We start from the raw sequence: 12618 nt of genomic DNA, 5'->3' as shown, positions 1-12618 counted from the left end.
AGAACAGACACACAGATTGTGACTGTTTAATGTTAGCTGCCATACTTGCAAAACAACATTTTACAAAGTGTAGTATTTTCTGCAATTCTAAGAGCACTTGGTGTCAATAAGAGACATTGCATTATAACCTCCATTCTTAAGACCTGAGACAGAGCTTGAGTGTACCTTACCTTGTGGAGCCAGTGCAGGTTCAGCTGCTGTGTCACACCTATATGACATAGTGCTAATATCTGAAAGAAAATGCAAATAATAGTTAGAAGTTTAAGTCACACACCTGGCAGCCACAATCCAGAACAAGCAACCCTTGGTTCTGACTTACACACAAACAAGCAATACATATTACTGTAACTCTTTTTTGACATTCTGGCAGTTCAATATTGTTAGTGAGCATTGCTAAAATTCTTTTAGGCAAGAGAAATATTGGGGCAAGGAATAAAGATTAAGTCCTGTAAACAAATGAATGGGACAAAGGAGAATTTAATGTTTCTCTCTGCTGCTGTCAAAGAATTTGTTGTTAACCAGTAACATTGGTCTTTCTACATCAAGGCCACGGCCTATTGTGAATGTGTGAGTACAATGCTTTCTAGAACTGGGACCAGAAAATATATTTATCAGATACTAAACATGTTGTCGAGTGCAGGAAGCACTTTTCCCGATGGGCTTCTTCACCAATTTCATTTTGTACATCTATTGATCTGACCTTACTTATCTCGTATTCAGTGATAAAGCTCATCAACTTCCTAAGCAAGGACTGCCCTTTTGTTCTCTGAACATTTTCAGCACAAGTAGCTGATGCTGGGACACTGCAGATTTACAGCAACAGCATTTGGCTGCATTTGATACAATAGTGTCTGAATATACATTTTGTGGAATAGTTATTTGCAGAACTCCTACACTCAGTGTGTTATCAGTTTGTTTTTCCTGTCCCACAGGAGACATGTCATCATCAAACAGAACACTGAAAGATTATTAGAGGGGCTTTTAAACCAAGCACAACTAGGAACACTGCTATAATAGGTGAGGTGGCAAAATAGCTTGTGCAGGATGCCATTACTCCCACGTGGAGGTAGTTCTCACTAGAACTATGCCAATGGTATAAATAAACATATGTTAAAGAGCCTGGCAACACATTGATTTTCCTCCTTTCAGCTAAATCTAGTTGTAAGATTTAGGAAAGCCATGTCATGTGCCTCTGAGGGCAGCCCTTGGGATAACAGCAAGTAAAAGTGGTTCATCTTCTCAGGGGTTGTTAGACCTCAAACACTTGGGCAGTAGTGCCCCAAACCTTTTGCCTTCTCCCTTCCTGTTTTGTTGAATCCGTTGTTGTTGGCTTTACGACTCTATGCACTTTACCACTGCTATCCAGTGCTAAAGTGTTTGTGCTCACTACCTAAAACATGATAAAATAGGCTTACACCGGATCGGCATATTTAGTTTACTTCTAAGTCCACAGTAAAGTTGAATACCATATACCCAGGGCTGGTTAATTAGATGTTACTAATGTGCCCGTAGCTCTTATTGTGCCACCCACTTATGTAGCCCTTTAAAACATGTCTCAGGCCTGCCAATGCAGCCAGTTTGCAATTTTAAATTGCCAATTCGACTTTGCAAAATAAACAACTGCCAAGCCTCAAAACTCAATCTTTTATATATATATATATATATATATATATATATATATATATATATATATATATATGCCATCCCTAATGTAGACCCTAAACATCCCATATGGTGTGCTGCACTGTATTTCAAAAAGTTGGACATGCACGTTTACGTTTTACATGTCCTGGTCATGAAAAAAACTGTTTTCACTACTATGAGGCCTACCTCTCCCATAGGATAGCATACCTTTTTACATTTAATAAGTGATAACTTTTGGTTGGGAGCAGGTAGAAATGTCATGTTTGGTGTCTAAGGACTTGTCATTTATAATCCTCTTCAATGGTAAACTTGGATTTTAAATCAAAATTCTGATAATGCCACTTTTAGAAAGTTGGAATTTTTTTGTCCTAACCATTTGGTGACTGCAATCTGTTTCCCAGGTGACATGACTAGGTGCAGCTGACAGATGGCCTTTGTGCATTCCTCCAAGACAGCCACACAATAGGGGAACTGGGTGCTGGTAGGTGGGGCCATAAAACCAGGATGGGGCACAGCTGTATACCATTGACTTGCACTTCAAAGACACTACCTCAGCACACACAAAGAACACTTGCCTATTTTGCCACCAGGCTGAGAAAGGCCTGGAAATTACAGAGACTTCTTTGCAGGGGCTGAGAGGGGGGTGAGGGGTTACAGCAGTTTCCTCCACTTCAAAGCTGACACCAAGTATAAAAATAGGACCATCACACCCACTCTTCAGTACCCTCCTCGATATATGAACAATACAGAAGAAGGACTGTCCTGCTGTCAGAGGACAGACCTGTAGCTAGAGCGTTGTCCCACTGTCTGAGAAGGAAGAGTGCACCTGCTCCCTTCATCCCAGGCTACCTGAGTGACCCAAAAGCTGAGCTACAGGAACACAACAAGTTCCAGAGGCCTCTCTGAAACTGCCCAGCTGACCTGCTCAATTGGACCTGCTGAGCCCTGCTGGCCTCTGCTGGAGTGAGTCCCTGAATCCCAAGAGTTGCTACCCCAGGTCCTGACCCCTAGCTGGCATTAGTTGAGCTCCACCTTTGAAAAATGAGAAATCCTGAAATTTTGGGCTCTTCGTGACTCCGCAAAGGCCAGTTTGTGCCAAGATCTTGCTGCTTTCACCAACATGAACCTGTCCGGTGAACTTGACGCTTTGAGCTACAGTGAAGGTCAGTGATGACCGTCAAAGCGGGATCTGACACTTGTGCTACAACATCGACAGTCCACAGTGACCAGGAATGCAAAGCTCCAGCAATAGCCGTCGGTGACGCCAGACAGGATCTTCGCGCTCCAGCAACTACTGTCAGCCCAGCCTGCGTACGACAGTGATTACCATCTGTGACGCTCTCACTCCTCCTCACACCCTCCTCCACCAGGAACTGGACTTTTCACACTGGACTTTGAGAAGGTAACTTTTTCAGCAGGACTAACCTGGTCTCTACATACGGCTCACACTTCATCGCGGCCAGCCTGAACTTGTGACTTTTCCTCGGTTTATCATGACCAGATGACCGGGAGTGGCACTTTGTGCTTTTCAGCACTATGCCTATTTAAATCCTTGAAATTGCATTTTTCTGGTTCTACTGATTGGATTGTTAATGTTTTGGTGTTAAATAATTTATAAAATGTTACTCTATTCTTCCAAATAGGTGTGGGATTTTTCTTGTTATGGTTTCACTTTGTTACTGTTTGTATCCAGCATAACAACTTTACACAGTGCCTTTAAGTTAAGCCTGGCTGCTTCTGTGCCAAAGGGCTGAGCATAGGATAATTTAGTGTATTTTTATGATTCACCTAGAGAGGGACTGTATTTGCTGCTTGAGTAGGGCTTCACTTCCTTCAACCAATAACCCAATTTCTCACATGGTTTCACTGTTACCGGTCACTGTAATGGTAGTCCAACTCTCTGGAAACAACTCCATCGCGGACTGGTCAGGACTCTCTTACAGCTGTTGAGTTACAAACAGCTGGTCCTTAAATTTAATTATTCTGCCCTGTTTTGTCATATCCAATTTTTGGACCCTGCAAAAACTGGATGTCGTCACTCACCAGCGTGCTGGCATTTGTTGTAGCTTAAGGCACATTTTGGATACAAGGACTGTCAAGCTGAAGGTTAGGACAATTTCAGGATTTGTTTCTTCCCAGGTCAATGCCATCACAATTCAACTCCTCATACTTTATGCTCTACCTCTCCCAGCACTTCTGGAACCACTGCAAGCAAACCTGGTCAACTTGCTGCCTCTTCCGGTCCAACTCCCAGAAACTTCAGCATGGTCATCAGGAAGAGGTAAGGCTCCAATCAATCTTGATATTCTCATAAAATCACAGACAAAGCAAAGCTGACAACAGTCCATAATGCCAGTACCAGGGAGCACAAGAACGGCACTCAAACAAGGAATCATTCTTGTAAAAGTATTGCCCATCCATATACTGACTCTCCTGCAATGGCAAATGAAGGGCACATTTGTCACCATCTTGGCTTACTACCCTCACAGGAGGAGAACTATGCATGCTTAATAACCTCAGAAAAAAGAAATACACAATGGGAGAAACAACATAGGAGTCAGAGCTCACAGTAAGTCACCAAATTGACAGTAATGACACTAACTATGTACATGCACGGTGCTCATGACAGGAGGATCCCCCAAACTCCTCCCAAGTTTCATAGGAAACAACTCTCAAAAACAAAAGTCAGGGCACTCGTGAATAAAAGTTCAATCAATCATATGATCCCTGTCTTGGTATCTTGTTTTCAATCGTCCAGCAAAAGTCGGACCAGGATATAAGTAAAGAAAGTTCCGTTTATTCTTGAGATGAAGTGTCCATTTAGAGCAAAAATAACCATGAGGTGTCCATTTAGAGCAACAACAGCCAACACGTGTTTCGTCTTATGAGGAAATGAATCCCAAAAAGACTTCATCAGGGCTTATGCTAATATTGTATGTAATCTTCATGATACATGAGAGCGCCATAGGAGACAAGGAACGGGGATCCTTTACCTTTCAATTTCTGCAACTAGGTGCTTGAGTATGGACGTGACTTTATGGGATGTATGCCAATAGATTGCCAGGAGAGTTGTTTATAAAACCTCAGGAGCTGTGGTCTCATACAATATTAGCGTAAGCCCTGATGAAGTCTTTTTGGGATTAATTTCCTCATAAGACAAAACACGTGTTGGCTGTTGTTGTTTTAAATGGACACCTCATGGTTATTTTTGCTCTAAATGGACACTTCATCTCAAGAATAAACTGAACTTTCTTTACTTGTATCCTGGTCCGACTTTTGCTGGACGATTGAAAACAAGATACCAAGACAGGGATCATATGATTGATTTAACTTTTATTCACGAGTGCCCTGACTTTTGTTGTTGACGCTTAATAACCTCACATGTTCTTTTCTACCATATTAAATCATTTATGATATCAATAATAAGATTCCAGGGAGACTCGGGTTGCCAGAAAAAGTTACACTCAGAGCTATTCATATCAAAGGTTCTGATCAAAGCCAACATCCAGACCACATTCCAGGCCACCTCAATGAAGATGACATCCTACTACTTCATGAAATCTCTTTGAGGGGATGTCCTCACATCTCTCCTCAACATTGTAAAGTCTGTATAAAGACGAAGAATCTTCTTGGATGCCTTAAAAATAGATAAAGCCCTTCCTACTGAAGAAACTATCCTTGCACCTAGGGTATCCCACTAACTTCTGCCCCATCACTCACCTACCCTTTATAAATGAAAGCATTATAAAAGCATCCTCCATCCAAACACATCAGCAAATCAACAGGAACAGTCTTCTGTAGGACTATCAATATGGCTTCAGACCACAGTGTATCAAGGCGATCAATAGTTCAAACCCTGGAACTGTGTATGTTCCTCCCATACTTGGAAGGAGACAATGCTGTCTCTGCTCAAATGGCTTATGATAAATCAATCTGACATCCATAAATAGCATCTTACATGTTGTGACACATCTTGTCAAGAAAAATTCAATCACACCACCCCAAAACTGAAGAAAATAAACTGAATTCCTTACAGGCCAGTATCGTCTTCAAGACCAGCTGCATCTATCACCTACAAAGCCGTCTGGACCAATACTACAACATATCGCCAAACAAAACTAACCACCTCATCCAGGCTACATTATACCAGGACCCAGGACATGTCCAGACGGTGGATGAAAATGTGCAAAATGAAAAAAACAAGAGTAAGACCTTTTCATTCTATTCCTGCAGGATCTGGAACAGCAGCCCAACAATGTCAGATCTGTGTAACCCTCTTGTAATTCAAAAATGTGAAAACTCACTTCTTCAAGGAAGACTACTTTCAAAACTACAGGTACTCTATCTGCTTCTCTGTCATGAACTGAACAATGCAGCTTGTTCATTGTTCACTACTCCGTTGTTTCCTAGGGAGGTGCCTGCTAAACAAATAATTTTAGAAACAGGCACACAAAACATACCAGGCAACCCACATACCGCCCCGTCATTGTTTCTGGAAACCTCTCTGCTCAGTTTGTGGTGCTCATGGCTGCCTCCCAGAAGCCTAATCTTCCTATATAGACAGGCATCTAAATGGCCTAATTCCGAGAGAAATAAAATGTATCAACTATGGGGAGGGTTTCCCGCTGGTTAGCCAACACCATCATGGCGAGCTTCACGCTACACCTGCTCACAGATCATACTTAGAAGTACTGTAGGTTATTTAACAAAGGCAAAGTAACAGCTGAGGGGGAACTGCTAATGTATCAAGACCAGGGGTGGCCCCTCCACGTGGGTGGAGGAGCGTCGCCCCACTTAGAAAAATGTCCCCAGGACAGAAAAATAAAATTGCAATACACTTTGTTTATTACCATTTTATTTTTCAGCACCCCGTCCTGAACCGAGTGTCAGCACGGGCGTGGCAATTGCTGCTGAGTGGCAGCAGGGAGTTGTGCACTTGTTTAAAGTGTGCATATCCCTTTGGCCGCCCTCTTGCGACAGCCAGCCAGACATGTGCACTTTAAACATCTCTATCCCAGCTGTCTTAGTGTCTCTATTGGGCACTGAGAGAGCCCTCTCCCACCAATCCTGACGCTGCTTTCATGCTCGTTAGCAGCGCCAGGATTGGCTAGTGCAGTTTCCTGGGTTCCGTCGTGCAATAAACCCAGGAGAGAAGGAAAGACGTTGAGAGGAGGACATCCGTCCAAAGGTAAGTGCCTTTTTTTTTTCTTTTATTATTATTGTAACCCCCTCCTAACCCCCCCATTGTAAGTAAGCGCCATCTGCCGCTAATCAAGACCTCATTACCAATGGTACTGGACCTATAAAAATAGGCCTGTCACTGAAGATGGAACATGAAAAAAGGTGCTAATGAAAAAAACTCATTGACCTTTCGTTTAAATGTCATAAATGTTTTTGAAACTTCTACTGACTAGGTTCTCCAGCAATACAAGACGGGGTGCTGGGTGACTCCCCCTCAAAAAGACAGCAACACTACAAAAGTTAGAGTACAGCAGAGGACACGCTAAAGTCAGCAATTCTATTGTATGACTACAAACATGTTATGGAAACTCTAGGTTTGCCACAACCACCCAAAATGGATTTCCTCTATTTCTGCATGAGAGTGCAAAACAGGACCACCCGTGTGAACTCAGTTAAGGAGTCTGGCATATAGCATTGGTGTCTAAATTCAAGTAGGGGAAAGGTAATGCAGTTAACGTACTGCTAAAGCCCATGTGGAGAAACCAGGAGTATGTTTATTGGAGACAAGACACACAGGGCATTTAACACAGTTATTAGCTCAGGCATAAGAAACTAAGGGCAACATGTACAAACACATTTTCCCATAGACACAGAATGTGTAAAACTCTTTGGTACACTGGCCCTAAATACTGTTTTTCAACACAGGCTGTGCCAACTTCGATCCCCCTATGAGGGCAAAGACACCACTGTGAACGACTGTCTTCATTAAACTTGTGGTACTCGTCTTATGAGGAAATGAATCCCAAAAAGACTTCATCAGGGCTTATGCTAATATTGTATGTAATCTTCATGATACATGAGAGCGCCATAGGAGACAAGGAACGGGGATCCTTTACCTTTCAATTTCTGCAACTAATTATGGGTGTATACACACACCGTTTGGGAATAGGTGCTTGAGTATGGACGTGACTTTATGGGATGTATGCCAATAGATTGCCAGGAGAGTTGTTTATAAAACCTCAGGAGCTGTGGTCTCATACAATATTAGCATAAGCCCTGATGAAGTCTTTTTGGGATTAATTTCCTCATAAGACAAAACACGTGTTGGCTGTTGTTGTTCTAAATGGACACCCCATGGTTATTTTTGCTCTAAATTGACACTTCATCTCAAGAATAAACGGAACTTTCTTTGCTTATATCCTGGTCAGACTTTTGCTGGACGATTGAAAACAAGATACCAAGACACGGATCATATGATTGATTGAACTTTTATTCACGAGTGCCCTGACTTTTGTTGTGGACGCTTAATAACCTCACATGTTCTTTTCTACCATATTAAATCATTTATGATATCAATAATAAGATTCCAGGCAGACTCAGGTTGCCAGAAAAAGTTACACTCAGAGCTATTCATATCAAAGGTTCTGATCAAAGCCAACATCCAGACCACATTCCAGGCCACCTCAATAAAGGACCACACATTCACACTAAAGTACTGAATTTCGAGTCCACTCAGCAACTGATCATCTCAAGTTCTGCAAATCAACCATGAAGATGATGGAGAAAGGATCAATGTGTGTGCAAGAGACCATTTTTAAGGTGTTTTACAACTCAAATAGTCTAGAAAACTAAGAAACGCACACAAAATTACATTTTTCGTGGCCCGTTCACATAAACTATAACCTAACATCACTATTTAAGTGTTGAATCAATATTACTGAATCAGTTAATTTAATTAGAATTTAATCTCCTACATGAGTTTTAAATAATAAAATAACCCGATTCACAGGTGGGTGATATCAACCATCCTGCTGTGAAACAACTGAATTCACCCTTTGCAGTGCTAACAGAATATATCTAGACCTAGAGTAGCTAATCTACGGCTTCTGTGAAAAGAATACCTCAACAGATGGCTCTCCTTCTACACCCCGGCCCGACAGCTTCGCTCCACTGACCTTGCCCTAGCCACCGTCCCACGCATCCACAAAACTACTGCCGGTGGCAGCTCGTTCTCCACCTCGCCGCCAAGACGTGGAACACTCTTCCCACCCACCTGCGACAGACACAGGACCTACTTACCTTCAGGAGACACCTCAAGACTTGGCTGTTCGAGCAGTAGCAGCCCCCCCCCAGCGCCTTGAGACCCTCACAGGTGAGTAATGCGCTTTACAAAAGCTTTGACTGATTGAAAAGCTGCCATGGATCCGGTGAAAGACTTTCATAAAGGTTGAGTGGTGTCTTTAACATGTGGGAAAGCACTTGAGCATATCAGAAACACTAGATGTATGGGCACCAAAAATGCACCTTATTTTGTGCGTCCATTACTAGCATCCACGATTGGTATTATAAATTTCTCAATCTGGTACAGCAGTAGGTTTTGCTCTAGAAATGCATAAAAAGTGTCTCCTTCTTTGACAGATATAACCACTTTATTGGTGACACCACCACTGCCCTCTTGAAAAACTCTAAAAGTGGTGCATTTACTTTCCCTGCGTTGAAGGTGGGTATTTGCCACAATGACGGGTGGAATTTCAGAGATCCAGGTTCTAAACCAACCCTGATGTATTTTGCTAAATTGAGCTGGGTTCCTTCGGAAAATCTGACTACTCCGAGCTTTACAGTGGTTGTTTCATTATGCTTGTAAAGCCATTGAGGCCTTATTGTGTACTCTATTGTTAAGGTGACAAGAATATCCTGGTGTGGCTTTGGCTCCCTACTAATAGCACCATATTAGATAGATAACAAATTTATCACATACTAATACTTGGTCAAATGATGCAGCTTAGTATTTGCTAAAAGCTATGGGCAATATCCAATAACATTCTGTATTTTCTTCGGAGAGGAAAATTATTTGGTATACAATAGGGATGGGCGAAATATTCCGCTACGCCTGCGGGATTGAGAAAATTTTGGCCTCTCTGCGCTACTCTTTAATGCTGGAGTTCTGGCCAAACTACGCCGAATGCCATGTGGGGGAATTTTTCTCCTGTGAGGCCCCCCAAATATGATAGTGTAAGTGAGATTTGGAACCCAATACTGTGGTTTTCTAACATGGGAGGTCGTCGGCATTCACGGTCAGAGAGATTTTCTACTCGAGCAGCAGCAAAATCAAGTCAGATGGCTGTACGCTCTCATGCAAGCATGGTACCATTCACGCTGATTTGCAGCTGTGTTCGCGCTAGCAGACTTAACTTGCAGCGCAAGCTGCATATTTTCCACCCGTTGGCTGAGTTCCGTTTTTCTGTAACTCTGCAGAATTCCACGGCGTGAAACTCCACAAGTTCAGCCTGCACCTAGGATTTAAACACAAACATAGTTGCTGAGGACTGCCGCTCCTGTCAGCGACTTTGCCTAAAGGCTCTGCGAAAGCTTTGGATAAAGCTTGTTGTGGCGCAGATGTCAGAATATTAGTCTTCCTCGTCGCATGAAGTCTCCTTCTCAGTCCTCATCCTTAAACGTGGTAATTCGAGGAGTCATTATCATGGATGCTGTTCTCCGATGTCCAAAGGTATGTCTCACAAGCAGTAGCGGCCTCGGCAGTTATCAACCTCACCGCATTCGGCCTCCCATCATTCATCGGCCGAGGAGACGTGGTCGGGGTCCGCTCCGTATCTTCCTCCCTTTCCGGGAATCGGGGCGACTCTGGACCAGATGGATGCATATTATTATTATTATTCCAGTCATGCAATCTTTGGCCAATCATCTCCCTCTGGAGTGCCTGATGGTCCCACGGAGGTGCAAAGTGCCTTAACTGTGTCCACGCCGGCGCACTCGCCCTTGGCTTTGTTCCAGCCTGCAGAGTTGGTTCACACAACTGTTACGGCACTGGTGCACAGCCCTTCAGGGTTCACACCTTTAGGTGTCGGTGTCCAGTCAGCTGACTCCGGCGACTTCGCTAGCGGTGCCAATCGAAGTCGACTCACTCTCGGAGTCTGATGTCAATGTCGAGGTATCACCTTCTTGACACCGGAGTTCTTCTTCTTCTTGTTCTTTATGAGGGTATTATATCCTTCAGGTTTGATAAGATTAATTATTGATACATCTTATAGGTATACTTGCTTTCATTTACATGACTATTTGTTGTAGTTCAATTCACACTTAGAGGTGTGTTGCCATTGAATGTATTCATCAAACTTAGATTATTTTCTTAGAATCTGGTCAGTTTTGTAGTTTTAATAATTGAGGGACTTTTTAGTACATCCTATGATGCCTCTTTCATTTTAAGAGTCATATACGTTTAAAAAAATAAAATTAAATCACTTTTAGGGACGTATATATTTCCTTATGCCTGTGTGTGTTTATGTATATGTATACACAAACACAAACACACACATACATACATGTTTGTGAATGTATATACATACATATGTATATACATGTGTATGTCCAAAACAAACAATTGCCAAGCAATTGACTCGTTGCACTCCAGGAGATTGTATTGCTTTATCCAGAAGTGTACTTTAAACGGTACCACCACCAACGCGTTTCGACCTCACGGTCTTGCTCAACACATTTTGTTGTTGACTCATACTCGGTGGTTCCTCTGAGGAGTCCTCAGTACTGCAATATGTTAAGGATCACATACATTCTTGTGTATGGCGGTCTCTTTTACCCTTTTCTGGACCGCTTGTGTTCTTCAAACATCATTTTACTGGTATCAAACATAATTTTAATTGGATCGATTATGGGTGAGGTTTTATCCATGTTCTGACCGTTTTCTGTATCCCTTTTTATTACAGTGGTCTTTTCTCCAGTTCTTTTTCCTCATGAGGATGTTCTTCCTTATAGGTATTTCTCCGAGTACATTGTCTATTTCTCCAGTACTAATCAGTTTTTCTTCTGTCAAAAAGGTTTTCACTGTGGTTCAGTCGCTTATGACACAACATTGACACGCTAGATTGCATTAGCATTTTTCTATGCTCTAACATGGATGAGCGTATTTCTATATTTTCCTGTTTGATGGCGTATGTTACCTGTGGTTGACTCCATAGGTTGAGATGTCGTACAATATATTATTATTCTCCATCATGTTTTCTTCTTCTCCGGTATTTTACTCTTGTTATTGACCGGTTTAACAAAACTTTCAGTCTTTCTGGGTCTCAGTTCAAGTTCGTCCCCTGGGGTTTCTATGCTTTGGTAGCCGATTCTAAGTAAAGGCATCTGCGGCTAGATGTCTCTATCAAATGAACAAGTTACTTACCTTCGGTAATGATGTACCTGGTAGAGACAGGATCTAGCTGTGGATTCTTTAACGACCCTCACGTCCTCCCCACTTTGTGAACTGAGCTTCTCTGTTGTCTCAAAATATTTCCTTGGTGGAATTACTTACCTACAATTAAAGCTTAGATGATTATTGACACAGGGGTGTCTTTGTTTGAAGCACACGGTCTCCAGTGCAGTTTCTATATGTGGCTCCATGTTTTAAACAGAGAAAATAGTCACAAAAGAAACTGCTTTCAGGGCATCGGCGGGTAAGTTATATGGACTCCGTTGACATCACATCCCAGAGATGACGTCATAACAGGGTCGTGCAACGCCCTCTACCAATGTGCGGACATACTAAGGGGGAAAAAAATTCCGAATCCAGGCTGGCACCTGGGTAAGATTCTAAGTTAAGGAATCTGCGACTAGATCCTGTCTCTACCAGATACATTGTTACCGAAGGTAAGTAACTTGTTGGAATTTAATAAAATATGCTATAAGAAGTTAGTAAGTTTTAATTAGTTATTTACGTATACAGTTTGATACTGCGAGAACTAAGACAACAAAAGAGAGATGAACATTATACATATG

At 42.2% G+C, this 12618-nt stretch overlaps 1 protein-coding gene across 11 annotated transcripts in view; it reads right to left on the bottom strand.

Moving 5' to 3' along the window:
* GDPD5 (glycerophosphodiester phosphodiesterase domain containing 5) overlaps window positions 1-12618 on the bottom strand; it is a 699403-nt gene that overhangs the window by 185102 nt on the left and 501683 nt on the right. For all 11 annotated transcript variants that reach the window (XM_069203861.1, XM_069203862.1, XM_069203858.1 and 8 more), the window contains one exon: window positions 171-230. In XM_069203861.1, coding sequence (XP_069059962.1) covers window positions 171-230 — 60 coding nt within the window. The remainder of the gene's footprint in view (window positions 1-170; window positions 231-12618) is intronic.

This window comes from Pleurodeles waltl, chromosome 8, assembly GCF_031143425.1.
Source record: "Pleurodeles waltl isolate 20211129_DDA chromosome 8, aPleWal1.hap1.20221129, whole genome shotgun sequence".
Classification (NCBI taxonomy): Eukaryota; Metazoa; Chordata; class Amphibia; order Caudata; family Salamandridae; genus Pleurodeles; species Pleurodeles waltl.
Note: the sequence above shows the minus strand (reverse complement) of the source record. Positions and strands in the feature narration are given on the sequence as shown.